This window comes from Theropithecus gelada, chromosome 16 (genome assembly GCF_003255815.1).
Source record: "Theropithecus gelada isolate Dixy chromosome 16, Tgel_1.0, whole genome shotgun sequence".
Classification (NCBI taxonomy): Eukaryota; Metazoa; Chordata; class Mammalia; order Primates; family Cercopithecidae; genus Theropithecus; species Theropithecus gelada.
In genome coordinates, this window is record NC_037684.1 from 55,083,343 (window position 1) to 55,103,748 (window position 20,406).

Sequence of the window (20,406 nt, forward strand, 5' to 3'; positions counted from 1 at the left end):
AGGATATCCTGTTCCTCTCATCCGCCCTTAAAGCCTGAGTCCACCTGATTTCTCGTCACTCCATGGCGGGGATGGGAGGGAACGACCTGGAGTCTGTGAGCATCACGTGGGGCTGGGTGGCTCCACCCATGTCCACATCCAGGGTCCAGAATCACAGAAGCCCCATCACAGTCCAGGTGAAGCAGCCGGCAGGCAGGGAGATGGCGCCTGTTTCTGCATCTGCACCTCGCTCCAGGGGCGCGGCCTCTCAACGCCAGTGACCCCACCAAGGCCTGGCAGATGGCCTTGGCGTCAGCATTCCAGCCCAGCTCCCCAGGCTTGGCGAGATCATAAACCCGAGGCAAGAACAGGTGGTAAAATTTCAACTTTATTTGTCCAATGTGTTGAATTCCAGATTGTGAATTAGAAATGCCTCAAGAACTGTCAACGTCTGATTCAGCTCCAGCATCTTTGGCCACCTCCCCGCCTGGGAGTCAAGGGTCCTGGTTCTGCCTCAAGCAGGCCACGAGCCATGCTGTAGAGAGGCCAGTGGTCACAAGCAATGAGCCCACGACAGGATGTGAAGCCCTGGCTTGAGGGAAGGGGAAGGCCCAGGCCTGTGCTGGGCTCCAGGGCTGGCAGCCACCAGCCCTTCCTCCAGGCATGGGGGACACCCTGACAGGATCTGGAAGTCTCCATTTACCCAAAAAATGCAAGAGCCATGATCAGTCATGGCAACACTGCACGCGGTGCTGAGTGACCGTGTCCAGTCTGGCTCCGTCCCTCCCGCACGGGGGACAAGCTTCTCCAAAGAAGCCTGGCCAAGGTGGAACAAATACCCTGATGTCGAAAAATGTCTAAAAATCCCACAAATGGAATTTTCAAAGAGAGCAGAAACCTCCCGCAGGAGGGAGGCAGCGAGACTCTGAACACTCTAGCGAGCACTCTGGACAGACCCATAAGTACATCACGGTTTCAAGAAACAAGCCCCACCGGGGTGGGCTGCCTGGAGATGGATCCCTTTCCAAAAACCGAAAAGCAGAAGGAAGAGACGGGGGTGAATGGACGGTGTGTGGGGGTGAGGTGTCACTTCAGAAAGGTTCCCTGGGTTTCCGGCGACGCCCTCCTTCAGATGAGGGCCGCAGGCTTCAGAGGCGTGCGCTGCTGCTGGGTGTGCAGCCCCGAGAGGTCTCGGCAGCGCCCGGGTCTGGCTTTCCGTCTTACAGTTCATCTTTCACAGCTTTCTGATCATCATCTTCCTCCATGTCTGGCTCCTCTGCTTCTTCCAGGTCCTCAAGATCCTGGGATACAGGAAAAGGTGGGGGACACGTTGGCTGCAACGGCTGAGGCTGCCGGCACCCAGCACCCCACGATGCTCACACTGGGGACCAGCCGGCCACGTTGGACATGGCCACCGGCCACTGGAGCAGCCAACCCTGGTCTTTACGAGATACACGGGGTCTTCCCAGGAAGAGTGAGGCCTGGGGGATTTCTACCTATAGCAGGATGAATCAGAGCCCCCACTGTGTCAGGAACCCTGGGAGTCCCAGCTCAGCCTCGGACCCTTCCACTGGGCATGGCAGGCATATGTGTGCCTCCCAGCTTGGCACCATGGAGCCTACAGAGAGTTCACATCTTGGCAGGGACAACAGCCCCAGCATGATGTTCAGGCAGTCACCGCTGGCGTGACCCTTCTACTTCCAACCCTCAGGCTCTGGCCAGCGACAGACCACAGGCAGCACAAGGGGCCGGCCCTCCGTCCCCCGCCTGGGCAGGGTGTTTCCAGCTCCCACTGTGCACCAGCACTCCCAGCAGGCCCTGCCAGCCTAGACTGACCATGCCCTCATCTCCCTCACCATGGTCAAGCACCCTGCCCCTGCCACATCCTCCCAACACCAGCCCTCCTGCTTCTCCAGCAGAGTCACCACTGCTGCTGGCCACGTGCTGACAGGCAGGACTGAGCTCCTGAGGGCGTCAGACCCATGTCTGCTCCCTTGTGCCCAGGCTCCGCCAGTGGGCTGGGGATGGATATGTGAGTCCAAGTTAGCAGCATGTGAGGAACCGGTGCCATGCGTCTGAAAAGGTTTTCTAAGCAAAATCTGGTTTTTAAAGATGTCTTTGACCTCGCCCCCTAAAGTGCTGGCCAGGGAGAGCTGTTTCAGCAGAGCGCTGGGAGCACATCCCTTGCCCTGCTGGGCAGAGGTGTGGAGCCCCAGAGCCCTGGATGCACAGATGTGCCTCCGACAGCACCGTTCTCATCACAAGTCAAGCCCAAGTGGGCATGTCCCATGGGGCTGCGGGGCTGAATCCCAGAGACCGGCCCAGGGCTGTGACCCCACTCACGTCGTCATCCCCTGCCCCATCCTGGCCACCGCTCTCCAGGAACTTCTTAAAACCATCCAGTGTGCGTTCCCCATTGTAATCGATAACCTGTGGAAGACAGGGATGAGTGCAGGGGCTGGTCCTGGCCCAGAACCAATCTCCCAGCATTGGCTCCTCCTCCCTAGAGAAAGGCAGAGCAGGCCCGGCCCGGTGGCTCACGCCTGGAATCCAGCATTTTGGGAGTTCAAAACCAGCCTAGGCAATATAGTGAGATCCCATCTCTCTCAAAAAAGAAAAAAAGGTGGGTGCTTCTGAAGGAGCTCCCACAGCTCTTCTTCCACCCAACTAGCCCCAGGCTCCTTCCAGACAAAGCAGCACCCAGGCTGGCGTGGAGACTATCACTCTTCCCAGGGCCCGCCCCAAGCCCATCTAGAGGGAAGGCGCACCGTCCTGTCGACGCTGGCAGGAAAGAACTTGAGTGTGGGGAAGCTGTGCACTTTGACGGCCTCCACCTCGTTGGCGGTCGAGTCCATCTTGGCGATAACAATGTTCTCATGGTCCTTGTACGTTTCTCCCAGTTTATCCCAAATGGGAGCCAACTGTTTGCAGTGACCACACCACGGGGCATCTGAAAAGAAAGCAGTTCTAGGATGTGTCCTGGACCACAAAGTCGCTGGCAGATGCTTCCCCGGGAGTCCGCACACCTCCCGCGTGCCCTGGTGGCACGGACCTGGGAAGCTGAAGGGGCAGCACTTACAGAACTCCACGAAGACGTTCTTGTTCTCGTCAAAAGCCACCTCTTCAAAGTTCTTCCCAACAAGCACCTTGACAGGCTGCTTGTCCCAGTCCTCCGGCAGCTCCTGGCTCATCAGGTGGGGCTGAAGGGCAGGCAGGGCACCGTGAGGGGCGGTGCCGCTTGGGGGACCACAGAGCTCCACAACCCTCACCCCTGCCTGGCTGAGGTGCACAGCTGCCCTTGGCATCACCAGGATGGCAGCCGCGGAAGCCAACAGTGCCAAGAATCCAGGAAGAGAAGGCTGAGCCAGTGGGCTGGGCCCAATGAGGAGGCTTCCCTGAGGAGCATCTGGGCCAGCAGTGTCAACAAGAGGGCTCCTACAGGTCCCCAAGGGTGTGACAATAGTGGTCTTCACACGATCTTGGGCTCCGTCCTCTTATCTGAAGACCTTACTTTGAGGACGAAGCCCAGGACACTGAGAGCCCAGATCCCCCAAGGTGGCAGCTCTATCTGGGGGGCAGCCCTGGCCCGGGATGTGCCCGCACCTTGATTTTGCCCTCCAGGAAGCGGTGACAGAACTCTGTGATCCTCTCTGCTGTCAGCTCATCCGATTCGGGCTTGTACTTGGTCATCTCCTCCTCCAGGGTGATGAGGCGCACGGCCGGGCACTCTTCCTTCTTCAGGCCAAAGAACTCGAGGATGCGCTGGTTGTCGGTGTGGTCGCTGTCGATGAAGATGAACAGGATCTGGGGGAGAAAAGGAGGTTGCACAGGTGCGGGAGATGGCTGGCCTCTGCCTCCAGCCCTGACGTCACTCAGACGGTGCGGGAGACGGCTGGCAGGCTAGCCTCTGCCTCCAGCCCTGACTTTGCTTGGAAGCAGATCATGCCCCTGGTGCCTTTCCTCCAACCTGGACTCTGGGGTTGCCCAACCAGACCAGCAGGTGACTGGGAGCAGAGGTCTGGCCTGGCTGGCCCCTCATCTACATCCAGGCTCTCCTGAATCGGGTGCCTGGTCTGGTCCAGGAGGCAGCCTCAGGAAGGCCCCACACTTCTGTCACCTCAGGAAGAGTCGTACTGTTCCCTGGCACCGCCCCACGAGCCACCCGGAGGAGCAGCTCACCTTGCCCTTAAAGCTCTCAGCTGCTGTTTTGAAGTTGCTCAGTTTGCCGTCATAGTCAGACACACTCTTGGGCAGGAACAGCAGGATGTGAGTCTTGATTTCACCTCCAAAAATCTTCGGGGCTGTCTGTGTTATAAACTTAAGTTACTGGGTCTGAGTCACACGCTGTTAACGCAGAATGTTCTCCCAACGGCCTCCAATGCTAGACGCTGGACAGCAGTGGTGACCGGGAGCCTCATGCTACCCCCAACCCACTCCTCCCCATCCCCAGCCTGGGGGCTGCATGGCAGCAAGGGAGCCGCACCTGCTCAGTGAACTCGATGACAAGGGGCAGCTGGTTGTATTTGATAAAGTCCAGCAGGTTCTCCTTGGTGACCTCCCCTTCAAAGTTGTTCCGGCCTTCATCAAACTGTGGACAGAAAGGGGGCCCTGACTGAGCACTGCTGCCAGGAGCACAGCCCCCGGGCCCGCATCTCCCTGGATGTGGGAAGTCACAACAGCCAGCAGCCCTGCCCTCCTGTGGCGTTTCGAGCCACAGATCCCAGCAATGGGTATAGGACATGACTGTTCCCTGACAGCCAGACTGGCTCTGGCCACGGCCTTATGGCTGCCAGTGAATTCAACAGCTGGTTTTACATCCACAACTTGAGCCTGGTGCATGTGGTTCCAGCAACCCTTGAAGTGTGGCCCATCCCCAGGGCCCCCAACCCTTTCAGGGCACCCATGTGGTCAAAGCTATTTTCTTTTTTTTTTTTTTTTTTTTAAGACGGAGTCTCGCTCTGTCACCCAGGCTGGAGTGCAGTAGCCAGATCTCCGCTCACTGCAACCTCTGCCTCCCGGGTTTACGCCATTCTCCTGCCTCAGCCTCCCGAGGAGCTGGGACTATAGGCGCCCACCACCTCGCCTAGCTAGTTTTTTTTGTGTTTTTTAGTAGAGTTGGGGTTTCACCATGTTAGCCAGGATGGTCTCAATCTCCTGACCTCGTGATCTGTCCGTCTCGGCGTCCCAAAGTGCTGGGATTACAGGCTTGAGCCACTGCGCCCGGCCCAAAGCTATTTTCTTTTGTATTTATTTTTGAGTCAGAGTCTCACTCTGTTGCCCAGGCTGGAGTGCAGTGGCACGATCTTGGCTCACTGCAACCTCCGCCTCCTGGGTTCAAGTGATTCTCCTGCCTTAGCCTCCCGAGTAGCTGAGACTACAGAAGCCCGCCACCACGCCCGGCTCATTTTTTTTTTTTGTATTTTTAGTAGAGATGGAGTATTTTAATAGATAGTTTCACCATGTTGGCCACGAAGGTCTCGATCTCTTGACCTCATGATCCACCTGCCTTGGCCTCCCAAAGTGCTGGGATTACAGGCGTGAGCCACTGCGCCCCACCGGTCAAAGCTGTTTTCACACTCACACTTCCCTAGCCTTTGCACTCTCCCGCTCACGTGCTGCGGCACAGATCCACAGAGGCTGCTGGCTGTGTGGTGTCGCAACAGCGGGAGGGCGGGAGAGGAGGATCCTGCTGGAGGAATCTAAAACACCACTTAGCAGTAAATTGTTTTTGTCTGGGAAAAATTAGTTTCCATAAAGGTGTGATTTATGATAACATGTAATGGGATGATTATTCTTTTAAATTAACTTGGCCACAGTGGCTCATGCCTGTTAAGTCCAGCATTTTGGGAGGCCAAGATGGGTGGACTGCTTGAGGCCAGGAGTTCGAGACCAGCCTGGCCAACATGGTGAAACTCCATCTCTACTAAAAATACAAAAATAAGCTGGGCGTGGTGGTGGGCACCTGTAATCTCAGGTACTTGGGAGGCTGAGGCAGGAGAATGGCTTGAATCCGGGAGGCGGAGATTGCGGTGAGCTGAGATCGCGCCACTGCACCCCAGCCTGGGCAACAAGAGCAAAACTGTCTCAAAAAAAAAAAAAAGGGCCGGGTGCAGTGGCTCACACCTGTAATCCTAGAAGTTTAGGAGGCTGAGGCAGGTGGATCACTTGAGTTCACGAGTTTGAGACCAGCCTGGCCAACATGGTGAAACCCCTACTCTACCAAAAATACAAAAAATTAGCTGGGTGTGGTGGTGCGCACCCATAATCCCAGCTGCTTGGGAGACTGAGGAAGGAGAATCACTTGAACCCAGGAGGTGGAGACTGCAGTGAGCCAAGATCGTGCCACTGCACTCCAGCCTGGGCAACAGAGTAAGACTCTGTCTCAAAAAAAAAAAAATACGGCCGGGCGCAGTGGCTCAAGTCTGTAATCCCAGCACTTTGGGAGGCCGAGATGGGCGGATGATGAGGTCAGGAGAGCGAGACCATCTAGGCCAACACGTTGAAACCCCGTCTCTACTAAAAAATACAAAAAACTAGCTGGGCGAGGTAGCGGGCGCCTGTAGTCACAGCTACTCGGGAGGCGGAGCTTGCAGTGAGCTGAGATCCAGCCACTGCACTCCAGCCTGGGCGACAGAGCGAGACTCCGTCTCAAAAAAACAAACAAACAAACAAACAGAAACAAAAATCAGTTGGGTGTGGTGACACCTGCCTGTAATCCTAGCTACTCGGGAAGCTGACGCAGGAGGACTGCTTGAGCCTGGTAGGTAGACATTGCAGTGAGATCGCACCACTGCACTCTAGTCTGAGTGACAAGAGTGAAACAGGCCGGGCGTGGTGGCTCACGCCTGTAATCCTAGTACTTTGGGAGGCTGAGAGGATCACCTGAAGCCAGGAGTTTCAGAGCAGCCTAGTGCAACATGGTGAAAGCCCGTCTTTACTAAAAATACAAAAATTAGCCGGGCATGGTGGCGGGTGCCTGTAATCCCAGCTATTTGGGAGGCTGAGAGGCGGAGGATGCAGTGAGCCAAGATCGCGCCACTGCATTTGAGCCTGGCAACAGAGTGAGACCCTGTCTCAAAAAATAAAAAATAATCTCAGCTCACTGCAAGCTCCGCCTCCCGGGTTCACGCCATTCTCCTGCCTCAGCCTCCCGAGTAGCTGGGACTACAGGCGCCCGCCGCCTCGCCCGGCTAGTTTTTTGTATTTTTTTTAGTAGAGACGGGGTTTCACCGTGTTAGCCAGGATGGTCTCGATCTCCTGACCTCGTGATCCGCCCGTCTCGGCCTCCCAAAGTGCTGGGATTACAGGCTTGAGCCACCGCGCCCGGCCAACAAAACCATTTTTTACATTCTTAGTTCTAGTTTCTAATACAACAGATCCTGAAAGGCACAATCCACATGCCCGTAAGGCTCTGGCGATCCCTAATAATGTGAGGCAGCTTCAGGGAGTCCTCAGGCCACAAGATGGAGAGGCTGTGGCGGCCCAACCACGAGGGGTCAGTCTGCAGCTGAGGATGCGGCCTCGGCTCAGGCTCAGAGAGGTGCTCCTGGGCTGAGGCTCTTCAAGTGAGAATTTTGGGTGAGCCTTCCATCATTCCCTCTGAACTACATTTTTATTTTAAAAATTTATTTTTTATTTTTTATTTTTTTTATTTTTTATTTTTTTGAGACAGAGTCTGGCTCTGTCACCCAGGCTGGAGTGCAGTGGCCGCATCTCAGCTCACTGCAAGCTCCGCCTCCCGGGCTTACGCCATTCTCCTGCCTCAGCCTCCCGAGTAGCTGGGACTACAGGCGCCCGTCACCTCGCCCGGCTAGTTTTTTGTATTTTTAGTAGAGACGGGGTTTCACCGTGTTAGCCAGGATGGTCTCGATCTCCTGACCTCGTGATCCGCCCGTCTCGGCCTCCCAAAGTGCTGGGATTACAGGCTTGAGCCACCGCGCCCGGCTATTTTTTATTTTTTGAGATGGAGTTTTGTTCTTCTCACCCAGGCTAGAGTGCAACGGCGTGATCTTGGCTCACTGCAACCTCCACCTCCTTAGTTCCAGCGATTCTCCTTGCCTCAGCCTCCCGAGTAGCTGGGATTATAGGCATGTGCCACCATGCCTGGCTAATTTTTGTAGTTTCAGTAGAGACAGGGTTTCACCATGTTGGCCAGGGTGGTCTCGAACTCCTGACCCCAGGTGATCCACTTGCCTTGGCCTCCCAAAGTGCTGGGATTACAGGCGTGAGCCACTGAGCCTGGCCCAAAATTTTTTTTTTTTTGAGATGGAGTTTCACTCTTGTTGCCCAGGCTGGAGTGCAGTGGCAGGATCTTGGCTCACTGCAACCTCTGCCTCCCGGGTTAAAGCGATTCTCCTGCCTCAGCCTCCCAAGTAGCTGGGATTACAGGTGTGCGCCACCACACCTGGCTAATTTTGTATTTTTAGTAGAGACGACGTTCCTCCATGTTGGTCAGGCTGGTCTTGAACTCCCAACCTCAGGTGATCCGCCTGCCTCGGCCTCCCAAAGTGCTGGAATTACAGGCGTGAGCCACCGCACCTGGCCCGAACGACTTTTAAAAAATTTTATTTATTTATTTAGAGATGGAGTTTCACTCTTGTTGCCCTGGCTGGAGTGCAATGGCATGTTCTCGATCTTGCCTCATTGCAACCTCCGCCTCCCAGGTTCAAGTAATTCTCCTGCCTCAGCTTCCCAAGTTGTTGGGATTATAGGCATGTGCCACCATGCCCGGCAAATCTTGTATTTTTATTAGAGATGGGGTTTCTCCATGTTGGTCAGGCTGTTCTCAAACTCCCGACCTCAAGTGATCCGCCTGCCTCGGCCTCCCAAAGTGCTAGGATTACAGGCATGAGCCACCACATCCAGCTAAAAAAATTTATTTTACTTTTATTTTATTTTATTTTATTTATTTTTTTTTTGAGACTGAGTCTGGCTCTGTCGCCCAGGCTGGAGTGCAGTGGCCGGATCTCAGCTCACTGCAAGCTCCGCCTCCCGGGTTTACGCCATTCTCCTGCCTCAGCCTCCGGAGTAGCTGGGACCACAGGCGCCCGCCACCTCGCCCGGCTAGTTTTTTGTATTTTTTAGTAGAGACGGGGTTTCACCGTGTTAGCCAGGATGGTCTCGATCTCCTGACCTTGTGATCCGCCCGTCTCAGCCTCCCAAAGTGCTGGGATTACAGGCTTGAGCCACCGCGCCCAGCTACTTTTATTTTTTGTAGAGATGGTCTTACCATGTTGCTGAGGCTGGTCTCGGACTCCTGGCCTCAAGCAATCCTCTTGCCTTGGCCTCCCCGAGTGCTGGGATCACAGGTCTGAGCCAGCAAGCCTGGTACCCTCCCCTCATTTGAGAGAGAGTCTCGCTCTGTCACCCAGGCTGGAGTGCAGTGGCGCAATCTCGGCTCACTGCAAGCTCCATCTCCTGGGTTCATGTCATTCTCCTGCCTCAGCCTCCCGAGTAGCTGGGATTACAGGCGTCCGCCACCACACCCGGCTAATTTTTTGTATTTTTAGTAGAGATGGGGTTTCACCGTGTTAGCCAGGATGGTCTCGATCTCCTGACCACCTCGTGATCTACCGCCTCGGGCTCCCAAAGTGCTGGAATTACAGATGTGAACCACCGCGTCCGGCCCCCTCGAACTTCTTAAATGAGACTTGGGGAAATGAATCACTCATCCTTTCTTACTGGGCATTTCTCCTTATGCGTCCTCAAGAGTAACTTCGAAACCAGGTGCCATTTCCTGCTCTTGTGCACGCTGTGCCCAGGTCACCCTGACTGGGCCTGACCACCAAAGAGCTGATACTAAACCAGACCAGGAGCACCAGTCACCCCTGCCCAAGCCCGAGGGGCAGAGACTTCCAAGCCTGCTACATCTTCCCCAGAGGGGCAAAGGTGGATAAAAAGAGGCAGAAAAGCCAAGGTCAGGAGGCCCTTGGAGGGAATCCTTTGGAACACGAGCTGCTGATCACAGCCGGGCTCCCAGTGGCACTGGTGGGCTCGCACTCTGCCCAGGAGTAACGGTGGGCTGCAACTGCAGGCAAACAGAAAATCCCCCCCAGCCCTGCAGAACGTCTCCGGCTCCCTCCAGAGTGTCAGGTGCTGCCTACATCATCTCATGCCAAGAAGCCAGGAGGAGACACTGCCGCAGCTGTCCCAAGGCTGCCATCGTTTCAGCAGAGATGCCACATCACACTCGATCATGGTCTACTGTGGTAAGGGAAACTGGTCCCCTTAGCAGGGCACAGCAGCAGGAGGCCAGCCCTGCCAGGCCAAAGTGACAAACAACACAGAAAGGCCCAACGCAGGCCAGGTGATGTAGCTCACACCTGTAATCCCAATGTTTTGGCAGGCTGAGATAGGAGGATTGCTTGAGCTCAGAAGTTTGAGACCAGCCTGGACAACACGGTGAAACCCCATTTCTACAAAAATATTAAAAAATAGCCAGGTGCAGTGGCGCACACCTGTGGTCCCAGCTACTCAGCAGGCTGAGGTGGGAGGATTGCTTGAGCCCAGGAGATCGAAGCTGCAGTGAACTGTGATTGTACCACCACACTCCAGCCTGGTAACAGAGCAAGACCCTTTCTCAAACAACAACAGGCCCAGTGCTGCCGGCTGGTGGAGAAGACAAAACGAAATATCAGCTCTCACACCCATGGTCCCAGTGACCAGCGGCCCCCGCAGAGGCTTTCCTGGGCTGCAGTGCCCGCTAGGGAAGGAAGGGAAGAGCAGGCAAGAGCGGGCCACACAAGAGCACCTGACTCAGCCAGGCTGCCCACTGTGGCCACTGAACAGACAGGAAGACCTCACTCACTTTGAGGGATGGAAGTTAATAGCTTGGAGGAAAAGGAACAAGTTGGACTCATCCTCTCACCTGTGGGGCGAGCTCTGACTTCTAGCGCAGCCCCTACTGTGTGCACAGCACAGGGGGCCGGGCTTCTGCCTGCAACCACCACATTCACCATCACAGACACCTGGGCCACCTTCGGTGGGCAAGAAAGCACCACCCACCAACTGGCATCAGACCCAAGTGGGGTTGTCTGTGCCCAGCTCTAGTGGACTCCAGAGAATCGAGGCAGAATGTTAACCTGTGGGGAGCCCACATGGATGGCCACGTGTGAGCCCTGGCAGGCAAGAGCAACGAAACTGCCCTCCCGCCTTCGCGGACACATGACCACCAAACTGTCCACAGAGTCCAAACGGCCACTCCAGACATCCAGGGCACTGAAGGAGCTGTGGGCTGTGTGACAAAACAGGGTTCGCAAGTTTCATGGGCCCTGGAGAAAGTCTCCCCCAGAACCCAAGTTTCAAGACAAGACTCGGAACCTTCTCTCTCTTTTTTTTTTTTTTTGAGACGGAGTTTTGCTCTTGTTGCCCAGGCTGGAGTGCAATGGCATGATCTTGGCTCACTGCAACCTCTGCCTCCCGGGTTCAAGCAATTCTCCTGCCTAAGCCTCCCGAGTAGCTGGGATTACAGGCGTGTGCCACCATGCCCGGCTAATTTTGTATTTTTAGTTGAGATGGGGTTTCTCCATGTTGGTCAGGCTGGTTTTGAACTCCCGACCTCAGGTGATTTGCCCACCTCGGCCTCCTAAAGTGCTGGGATTACAGGTGTGAGCCACCGCACCCGGCCTGGAATCTTCTAATAAAAGCTCTAAAAAGACCTTTGCTTCCCTCAACTTTATCCAACACCACACTGGCTTTTTCTAGTTAGATGTTTAGTTTCCTGGGCACCCTGCAGTGGTGACTGTGTCATTTAGAAAAACCCTCTTCCTTTCAGGAACGTCAGGAAAACGTCTCCTGGTGAAGAGCATCTACTGTCTTGAGTTATCTTGAGGAAGTGGCTGCAAAAACAGCTAAGTGACAAGAACAAGGACATGGAAACAAGCCGTCCTGACCCACCCACACCACATTCCAGGAAGGCTCCACCCTCCCTCCTACCCGGTCCCAGGGAGTGCTGGATGCTCAGTGCTGACTACAGAAAGTGAACGGGTTGGTGGCTCACGCCTGTAATCCCAGAACTTTGGGAGGCCGAGGCGGGTGGATCATGAGGTCAGGAGATCAAGACTATCCTGGCTAACACGGTGAAACTCCATCTCTACTAAAAATACAAAAAATTTAGCTGGGCTTGGTGGCGGGCGCCTGAAGTCCCAGCTACTCGGGAGGCTGAGGCAGGAGAATGGCAGGACCCGGGAGGCGGAGCTTGCAGTGAGCCGAGATCGCACCACTCACTCCAGCCTGGGCGACAGAGTGAGACTCTGTCTCAAAAAAAGAAAAAGAAGGCCGGGCGCAGTGGCTCACGCCTGTAATCCCAGCACTTTGGGAGGCTGAGGCGGGTGGATCACAAGGTCAGGAGATGGAGACCATCCTGGCTAACACAGTGAAACCCCTTCTCTACCAAAAATATGAAAAAATTAGCCAGGCGTGGTGGCGGGCGCCTGTAGTTCCAGCTACTCAGGAGGGTGAGGTTAGAGGATCACTTGAGCCTGGGAAGCACAAGTTGCCGTGAGCTGAGATTGCGCCACTGCGCTCCAGCCTGGGTGGCAGAGTGAGAAACCCTATCTCAAAAAAAAGGGCAGCCAGGCGCGGTGGCTCACGCCTGTAACCCCAGCACTTTAGGAGGCCGAGGTGGGTCGATCACCTGAGGTCGGGAGTTCAAGACCAGTCTGACCAACATGGAGAAACCCTGTGTCTACTAAAAATACAAAATTAGCCAGGCATGGTGGTGCATGCCTATAATCCCAGCTACTAGGGAGGCTGAGGCAAGAGAATCGCTTGAAGCCAGGAGGCGGAGGTTGTGGTGAGCTGAGATCGTGCCATTGCACTCCAGCCTGGGCAAAAAGAGCAAAACTCCGTCTCAAAAAAAAAAAAAAAAAAAAAGGGCAAATGGGGCTGGGTGTAGTGTGGTTCACGCCTGTAATCCCAGCACTTTGGGAGGCTGAGGCAGGCAGATCATGAAGTCAAGAGATTGAGACCATCCTGGCCAACATGGTGAAACCCCGTCTCTATTAAAACAAAAATTAGCTGGGCATGGTGCACACCTGTGGTCCCAGCTACTTGGGAGGCTGAGGCAGGAGGATCGCTTGAACCCAGGAAGTGGAGGTTGCAGTGAGCCGAGATTGCACCACTGCACTCCAGCCTGACAACAGAGCAAGACACCGTCTCAAAATAATAAATAAATAAATAAATAAACAAGGTAAATGTTGTTACATGTTTTATCCTAAATGGAAAAAAAAAAAAACCTAACAGTCAAAAGCAGCTCTTCTGGGATGGCTGTGGCAGGAGAGTGGCCAGAGGGCCCACAGCTGAATGCAAAGGCCACAGGTGTCAGTGCTGCCTACAACCCAACCTGGCAAAGCTGCAGAACATACCTATTGGGCCAAAGGTGCCAGGAGCAAGGTTCCCTTAATGATAAGGAGAGCAACGCCACCCTCTGCAGACCAACCCCGGAACGAACCTGGGCAGAGCTGCCTGGGCCCACTCACCTTCTTAAAGAGGACAACCCCATCTTTGTCGAGCTGGTATTTGGAGAACACGTCACTGTTGGAAGTGATCCCAAATGGTATGTCATCGATGGCCTCTGCTGCCTGCAAGAACTGCTTGGCAGAGTCGGACTCCACGTCCTGAACGAGGAGGGAAAAGCAGAGGTAGTCACAAGCCCACAGCACCAAGCAGTAGGGGCAGACCCTGTAATGCCTGGGCCCGGGGGGGACACATGCAGAACTGCCAGCCGCAGCCGTGGACCCCTCCTCAATGGATGACAGAAAAAAGAAAGACTGGAATGACGCTCTGGTCTCTACCTTGAAGAAGCCGATGACAGCCACCTCGCTGGACTCCACCAAGGACTCTGCAGCTGCGCCGTCAGGCAGGGTGGTGGCAGCCGGGCCCGTGCGCTTCTTCAGCCAGTTCACGATGTCATCAGCCTCTCTGCCAGCTAACCCCAAACAAATGTAGGTTCCACTCTCAAACAGGGAGTGCCGCCCGCCCTGCCGGGCCTGTTCCTGTCTCCACCTCTGCCAGCCAGGTTGAGGACACCTGACTCACCCTAAGCAAGATGTTTCCCACCACGGAAGAGGTCTGGTGTCATCGGCCCGACTCCTAAACCCCAGTGTATATGAGACTGTGGTTGTGTTTATGGCGAGTGGGGAGGAAAGAGGATGATTCTATGAATAACAGGATCACAAACTCATTTTTTTCCTCTGATCTCTCGGCATTTTGTTTTCTCTTTTGACACAGGGGCTCACTCTGTTACCCAGCTGAAGGCAGGATCTTGGCTCACTGCAGCCTCCACCCAGTGGGCTCAAGCAATCTTCCCAACCTCAGCCTCTCAAGTAGCTGGGGTACAGGTGCACGCTATGATACCCAGCTCATTTTTGTATTTATTGTAGAGACGGGGTTTTGCCATGTTGCCCAGGCTGGTCTTTAACTCCCGTGCTCAAGCACTTTGCTCACCACGACTTCCCAAAGTGCTGAGATAATACGCATGAGCCACCAATCCCAACCTTTTTTTTTTGGAAGATAGGGTCTTGCTCCGTCACCCAGGTTAGAGTGCAGTGGCATGATCATGGCTCACTGCGACCTCGAACTTCTGGGCTCAAGCAATCTTCCCACCTCAGGCTCCCAAGTAGCAGGGACCACAGGCATGTGCCCCCATACCCAGCTAACTTTTTTTTTTTTTTTTTGAGACAGTTTCGCTCTTGTTGCCCAGGTTGGAGTGCAATAGTGCAATCTCGGCTCACTGCAACCTCCACTACCGGGTTCGAGCAATTCTCCTGCCTGAGCCTCCCGAGTAGCTGGGGATTATAGGTGCCCACCACCACACCCGGCTAATTTTTAGTAGAGACAGGGTTCCCCATGTTGGCCAGGTTGGTCTCACTCCTGACCTCAGGTGATGCACCTGCCTCGGTCTCCCAAAGTGCTGGGATTACAGAGGTGAGCCACTGCACCCGACAAATTTTTCTTTTTTTTTTTTTTTGAAACAGAATCTACCTCTGTCGCCCAGGCTGGAGAGTACAGTGGCACGACCCTGGCTCACTGTAACCTCCTCCTCCCAGATTTAAGTGATTCTCCTGCCGCAGCCTCCCAAGTAGCTGGTATTACAGGAGCCCGCCACCACACCCAGCTAATTTTTGTATTTTTAGTAGAGGTGGGGTTTCACTGTGTTGGCCAGGCTGGTCTTGAACTCCTGACCTTGTGATCTGCCCGCCTCGTCCTCCCAAAGTGCTGGGATTACATGTGTGAGCCACCGTGCCTGGCCAATTTTTCTATTTTTTGTAGAGATGGAGTTTTGCCATGTTGCCCAGGCTGGTCTCAAACTCCTGGGATCAAGCAATCCACCCACCTCGGCCTCCCAGTGCTGGGATTACCGGGATGAGCCACTGTGCCCAGCCCCAGCTAATTTTTCTTTTTCTTTTTTTTTGAGACAGAGTCTTGCTCTGTCGCCCAGGCTGGAGTGCAGTGGCGCAATCTTGGCTCACTGCAAGCTCCGCCTCCTCAGCCTCCCCAGTAACTGGGACTACAGGCGCCCACCACCACGTCCGGCTCATTTTTTGTATTTTTAGTAGAGACGGGGTTTCACCATATTAGCTGGGATGGTCTTGATCTCCTGATCTCATGATCTGCCTGCCTCAGCCTCCCAAAGTGCTGGGATTACAGGCGTGAGCCACTGTACCTGGCCTGCCCCAGCTAATTTTTCTATTTTTTGTACACAGGGTTTCACCACGTTGCCCAGGCTGGTCCTCTGCATTTTTAAAATTTTATTTTATTTATTTTATTTATTTATTTATTTATTTATTTGAGACGGAGTCTTGCTGTGTGGCCCAGGCTGGAGTGCAGTGGCGCAATCTCGGCTCACTGCAAGCTCCACCTCCCGGGTTCACGCTATTCTCCCGCCTCAGCCTCCGAGTAGCTAGGACTACAGGCGCCCGCCACCACGCCCAGCTAGTTTTTTATATTTTTAGTAGAGACAGGGTTTCACCATGTTAGCCAGGATGGTCTCGATCTCCTGACCTTGTGATCCACCCGCCTCGGCCTCCCAAAGTGCTGGGATTACAGGCTTGAGCCACCGCGCCCGGCCTAAAATTTTATTTTTTGAGACGAAGTCTTACTCTGTCGCCCAGGCTGGAGTGCAGTGGCACGATATCAGCTCACTGCAACCTCCATCTCCCGCGTTCAAGTGATTCTCCTGTATCAGCCTCCCGAGTAGCTAGGATTACAGGCGTGCACCACCACGCCTGGCTAATTTTTGTATTTTTAGTAGAGATGGGGTTTCACCATATTGGCCAGGCTGGTCTCGAACTCCTGACCTCAGGGGATCCACCCAGCTCAGCCTCCCAAAGTGCTGGGATTACAGGCATAAGCCACCGCGCCCAATCTGCTCTGCATTTTCTAAATTTTCTTTGACATGTACGTTAATCAAACACACATGTTCTCACCCAGGAGTCTGACACAAGACCTCATCTTAGAGAGGTGGTCAGTAACTCAAAACTCAGTGCCAGTTTTTCTACCTGTGGGAACAGGCTGACACCTAGTCCACCTAACTCCCGCCTCCTAACTTATCCCAGGCATTTCAGAAGTTCTCACCAATGGCCCACTCTACGTGTCTCCCAGACTAGGAAGATGACACACTTTATGCCACCAAAGGCAATCAAATGACAGAGAAGAAACCTACTCCTCCTGGGAGACTGAGGCTAAGGAATGCTGACCCTTTCCCTCTTAGAACTTGACTCTCTGGTCCGAACGGGCAAAACCCCATTCAGATGTAGAAGGATTCTGCCAGTGCTAACAAGACGGTCACCAGTAACAAGTGGATTTAGGAGTGCTCATCTCATCTGCAAACCTGAGTGTTAGTGACAGAACCACGGTGACTTTGCACAGAGCACTTCCCATTCCAAAAGTCAACATGTGTAAAAACTGGGAACATCAATCACGCCTGTAATCCCAGCACTTCGGGAGGCTGGAGGCAGGCGGATCACGAGGTCAAGAGATCGAGACCATCCTGGCCAACATGGTGAAACCCCATCTCTCCTAAAAATACAAAAATTAGGCCAGACACGGTGGGTCACGCCTGTAATCCCAGCACTTCGGGATGCCGAGGCGGGCAGATCACGAGGTCAAGAGATTGAGACCATCCTGGCCAACATGGTGAAACCCCATCTCTCCTAAAAATACAAAAATTAGGCTGGACGCAGTGGCTCACGCCTGTAATCCCAGCACTTCAGGAGGCCGAGGCGGGAAGATCAAGAGGTCAAGAGATTGAGACCATCCTGGCCAACATGGTGAAATCCCATCTCTACTAAAAATACAAAGATTATCCAGGCTTGATGGTATGCACCTGTAGCCCCAGCTACTCAAGAAGTTGAGGCAGGAAAGTCACTTGTACCCGGGAAGCGGAGGTTGCAGTGAGCAGAGATCACACGGCACTCCAGCCTGGTGACAGAGCAAGACTGTCTCAAACAAAAAAAAAAAAAGAAAATAAAAGAAAAAAAAGAGAGAACATCAAAACAGCCAAGTGAGATGCAACCACAGAGTTTGCTGCCACTAGAACAGGACAGGGCACACCTGCTTAAGGGGACAACCCTGCTAACACTAGAATGAACTGCTTTCGGGCCGCCCATCATGTGCATCTGACGTGCCACAGAACTGGTTTTACAGATGAGTCTTCTTTTGCCACAGTCACTGATTTGGCTACACAGGGGCTCGGCCTCCACGAAGGCAGCTTCAGAGGTGGCAGATGAGCAGCTGAGGGCCTGTGCTACAGACAGAGCCGGGTGGGCTTGGATTCGAGGTCTGCGACCGACAGGCGCAATGCTGTTACTCAGCTGCTCTAAGCCTCAGCCCTTTGTCTGGGAAAGGCCTGCCTCACAGAGAGGTTGCAAGGAGAAATCACGCAAGCACATGGCGCGGCAGCTGGCACGCTGCAAACAATAGCTAGCAGGTGTCACCCCAAGAGCTACAGCTGCGCTGCTGCTCCTAGGAAGAGGTGCAGCACAAAGAGCCCATGTGGCCAGAACGGCACCAGTCTCCTGTCCTCGCTAGTCAGTCTCCAGACAGACCTCAGTCAGCCGACCCCAGAGTGGCACCAGACAAGACAGGTTCTCCACTCGAAGGTTCTTCCAGGATGAAAACTTTCTTCACAGGACCCTCAGGACACAACGAGGAGAACCCGGCCTGAGGAACGGGATCCCGCCAAGCCTCTGGAACCCGGCCTCCCCACCGCTCAGACTACCGCCTGTGCCTTTCCAAGCAGGCAGACCAGTCCCTCTCTAAAGACAGTTCAAGGGCAGTGCCACAGCCACACCTGTATATTCCTTGGGGGAAGCCGTGTCTCCGTTCCTGAAGAACTTGATGGTGGGATAGCCGCGCACGCCATACTGCTGGGCCAGGTCAGACTCCTCTGTGGCGTCCACCTTGGCCAACCTGATCTCGGAACCTTCTGCCTTCAGCTTCCCAGCGGCTTTGGCATACTCAGGGGCCAGAGCCTTGCAGTGGCCACACCAAGGGGCATCTGGAAGCGGAAATGAGATGCTAGAAACCCTTTCTCCTCTGGCACTTCCCTTCATAAAAACCTTATCTACTCACCAAGATAACCCCTCCTAACGCACAAGGCTGAGCTGATAGCCTGGTGCTCTTGGGCAATATCAGGACAGAGGCCGTGAACGACAAACCACTACCAACCAACACCAGCGCCCACTCTGCTATGTCACCGTCAGCACAGGAAGACAAGCCTCTCAATGGTTGCTGACTTCTTATTACCTGTAGGCAACCAAGGCAAGGGTCTCCCTAGAATTTCCCTTTAAGAGTACAGACAAAAGTGAAGACGTGAACGTGGCGGCCTGTACCAGCACTGGCTGTGAGTATGGGATGTACATCCGTGCACACAGGCCGAGTTGCTTAGGGTGCGGGAACAACACGATCTGTCAACAGAGTTAGCAACTGTGTCCGGTACAACATTCCCACCCCAGGGACAGAGCACAAATCCTTATGGACGTGAGGAAGGCTTCGGATTCTCGTCCGAGACACCATCGGAATGACTACTGTGGCAAGGTGAAGGTGGGGTGGGCAGGAGCGGGGCGCCTTCCGGGTCGGCCCCCGGGGAAGACTCGGCAGGGCTGGACCCTGGCTTGCTCTGCTGGCTCACACAGGTCGATCCTGTTCTTCTCGCACTAACAGGAAGATACTGCCGTGCGCAGGGCGCGTACCTGGACGGCCCCCCGGCTCCCAGCCAGGCTCTCATCCCCGAGAAACCCCGGACACGGCCCCCAAGGCGGCCAAGAAGGGCGCCCTTCAGTCCCGGGAGCGCCGAGGATCCCGACGCCGGGGGCGGCCGGGCAGTGCCTGCGTCCCAGAGCTTGGCCCGACGGCCCCGAGCCCCGCCCGCCCGCCAGGCCCGGCGCTCACAGAACTCCACCAGCAGGTACTTGTGGGCCGCCAGCGCCTCCGCAAAGTTGCTTTTCCGCAGCACCAGGACGTGGTCCTCCTCCTCGGGGGCGTCGGCGTACACCCGGGCGGCCGCGGCCACGGCCAGGCACAGCAGAGCGCGGCGCAGCATGTCGCACACGGAGCAGGCGGGGCGCTTCGGTTGGCGCCGCCGGGACAGCGGGGGCGACGAGAGCGCGCGCCGGTCCCGGCCTCGCCTTTATAAATCCTGGGTCCGGGGCGCGCCTGCCCCCCTGCCCGCGCGCGCTGGCCGCGGCGCGCACGCGCCCCTGGGCCCGCCTTCGATTGGCCGGCGGACTTCGAGGCTCGTCTTTGCCGCTCTCGGATTGGACACTCACACTAGGCCCGGCCCCGGATTCGGAAACGCTCCTGAGGCCTCCCTGGCCTTCGCCCGGGATTGGCCGAGGACCTCGCGCTCGCTGTCTTTCTTAGCCTTTCATTGGCTGCCGACGAGAACTTTTTCTGCCTTGGCTTCTAACTGGTGGCTTTCTCCCACACCTTCTACGGGTCTGGAATGGCTGCCACTTTCGGTAGCCGGAGCTCTGCGCCTCCTGATTGGCCAAGGGATGCGCGCACTCTGCGCGTTCCTTCGTCGAACGTGGCAGTGGGGCGGAGTTCCCAGTCTAGGGGCGGAGCTGCGGCTGCGCCTCCGAAACCCCTCGTGTTGCATTCTGACTGGACCGCGTACCCAACTGGCACGCCCCCTGGACCCCGGGCCGGAAGCTGGGGTGACGTAATTTCCGGCGCGCGTGTCAAGCGTGCGGCGGCGGCCCTGGAAGGTGGGGTACGTCGCTTTTGGGCGGCGGTGGGCTCGGTCTGTGATATCCGGCGCGGTCCGACGCGCTCCGCGAGGTCACCCAAGACACCCACCGAGGCATGAAGGCAGGGCCTTGGCACGGGAATCGTGCGCACAGGTCGAGGACGCCTCGGAGGGGATGAGAGCACAGGGACGGGGGGTTACGAGAATGGGGCTGGAGAGACGGGCGGGAGGGGCGG

General features: G+C 55.3%; 1 protein-coding gene across 5 annotated transcripts; it reads right to left on the reverse strand.

Moving 5' to 3' along the window:
* Nucleotides 1-347: 347 nt before the first annotated feature.
* Nucleotides 348-19,740, reverse strand: P4HB (prolyl 4-hydroxylase subunit beta). 5 transcript variants are annotated; one of them, XM_025363579.1, is made up of 11 exons: nt 19,392-19,740; nt 18,272-18,478; nt 13,773-13,906; nt 13,458-13,595; nt 4,463-4,567; nt 4,159-4,284; nt 3,583-3,783; nt 3,059-3,179; nt 2,748-2,929; nt 2,323-2,409; nt 348-1,280 (listed from the first exon to the last, which is right to left on the reverse strand). In XM_025363579.1, the coding sequence occupies exons 7-11, from the start codon at nt 3,667-3,669 to the stop codon at nt 1,200-1,202; spliced, it is 558 nt and encodes a 185-aa protein (XP_025219364.1). In that variant the 5' UTR covers nt 3,670-3,783; nt 4,159-4,284; nt 4,463-4,567; nt 13,458-13,595; nt 13,773-13,906; nt 18,272-18,478; nt 19,392-19,740; the 3' UTR covers nt 348-1,199. The 5 variants fall into 5 exon arrangements, with proteins under 5 accessions (XP_025219364.1, XP_025219363.1, XP_025219361.1 ...); XM_025363578.1 differs by having other exon boundaries at nt 13,458-13,538; nt 13,887-13,906; nt 19,372-19,740; XM_025363576.1 differs by having other exon boundaries at nt 4,159-4,224; nt 19,372-19,740.
* Between the last annotated feature and the right edge of the window lie 666 nt (nt 19,741-20,406).

Coding starts and splice junctions, on each gene's coding strand:
- P4HB (XM_025363574.1), bottom strand. CDS start 19,522: ATGCTGCGCCGCGCTCTGCTGTGCCTGGCCGTGGCCGCGGCCGCCCGG. Junction 3,180..3,582: donor TCCTGGAGGGCAAAATCAAG/GTGCGGGCACAT, acceptor CCTGCCCTTCAG/CCCCACCTGATGAGCCAGGA. Junction 1,281..2,322: donor ATGGGGCAGGGGATGACGAC/GTGAGTGGGGTC, acceptor CCTGTATCCCAG/GATCTTGAGGACCTGGAAGA.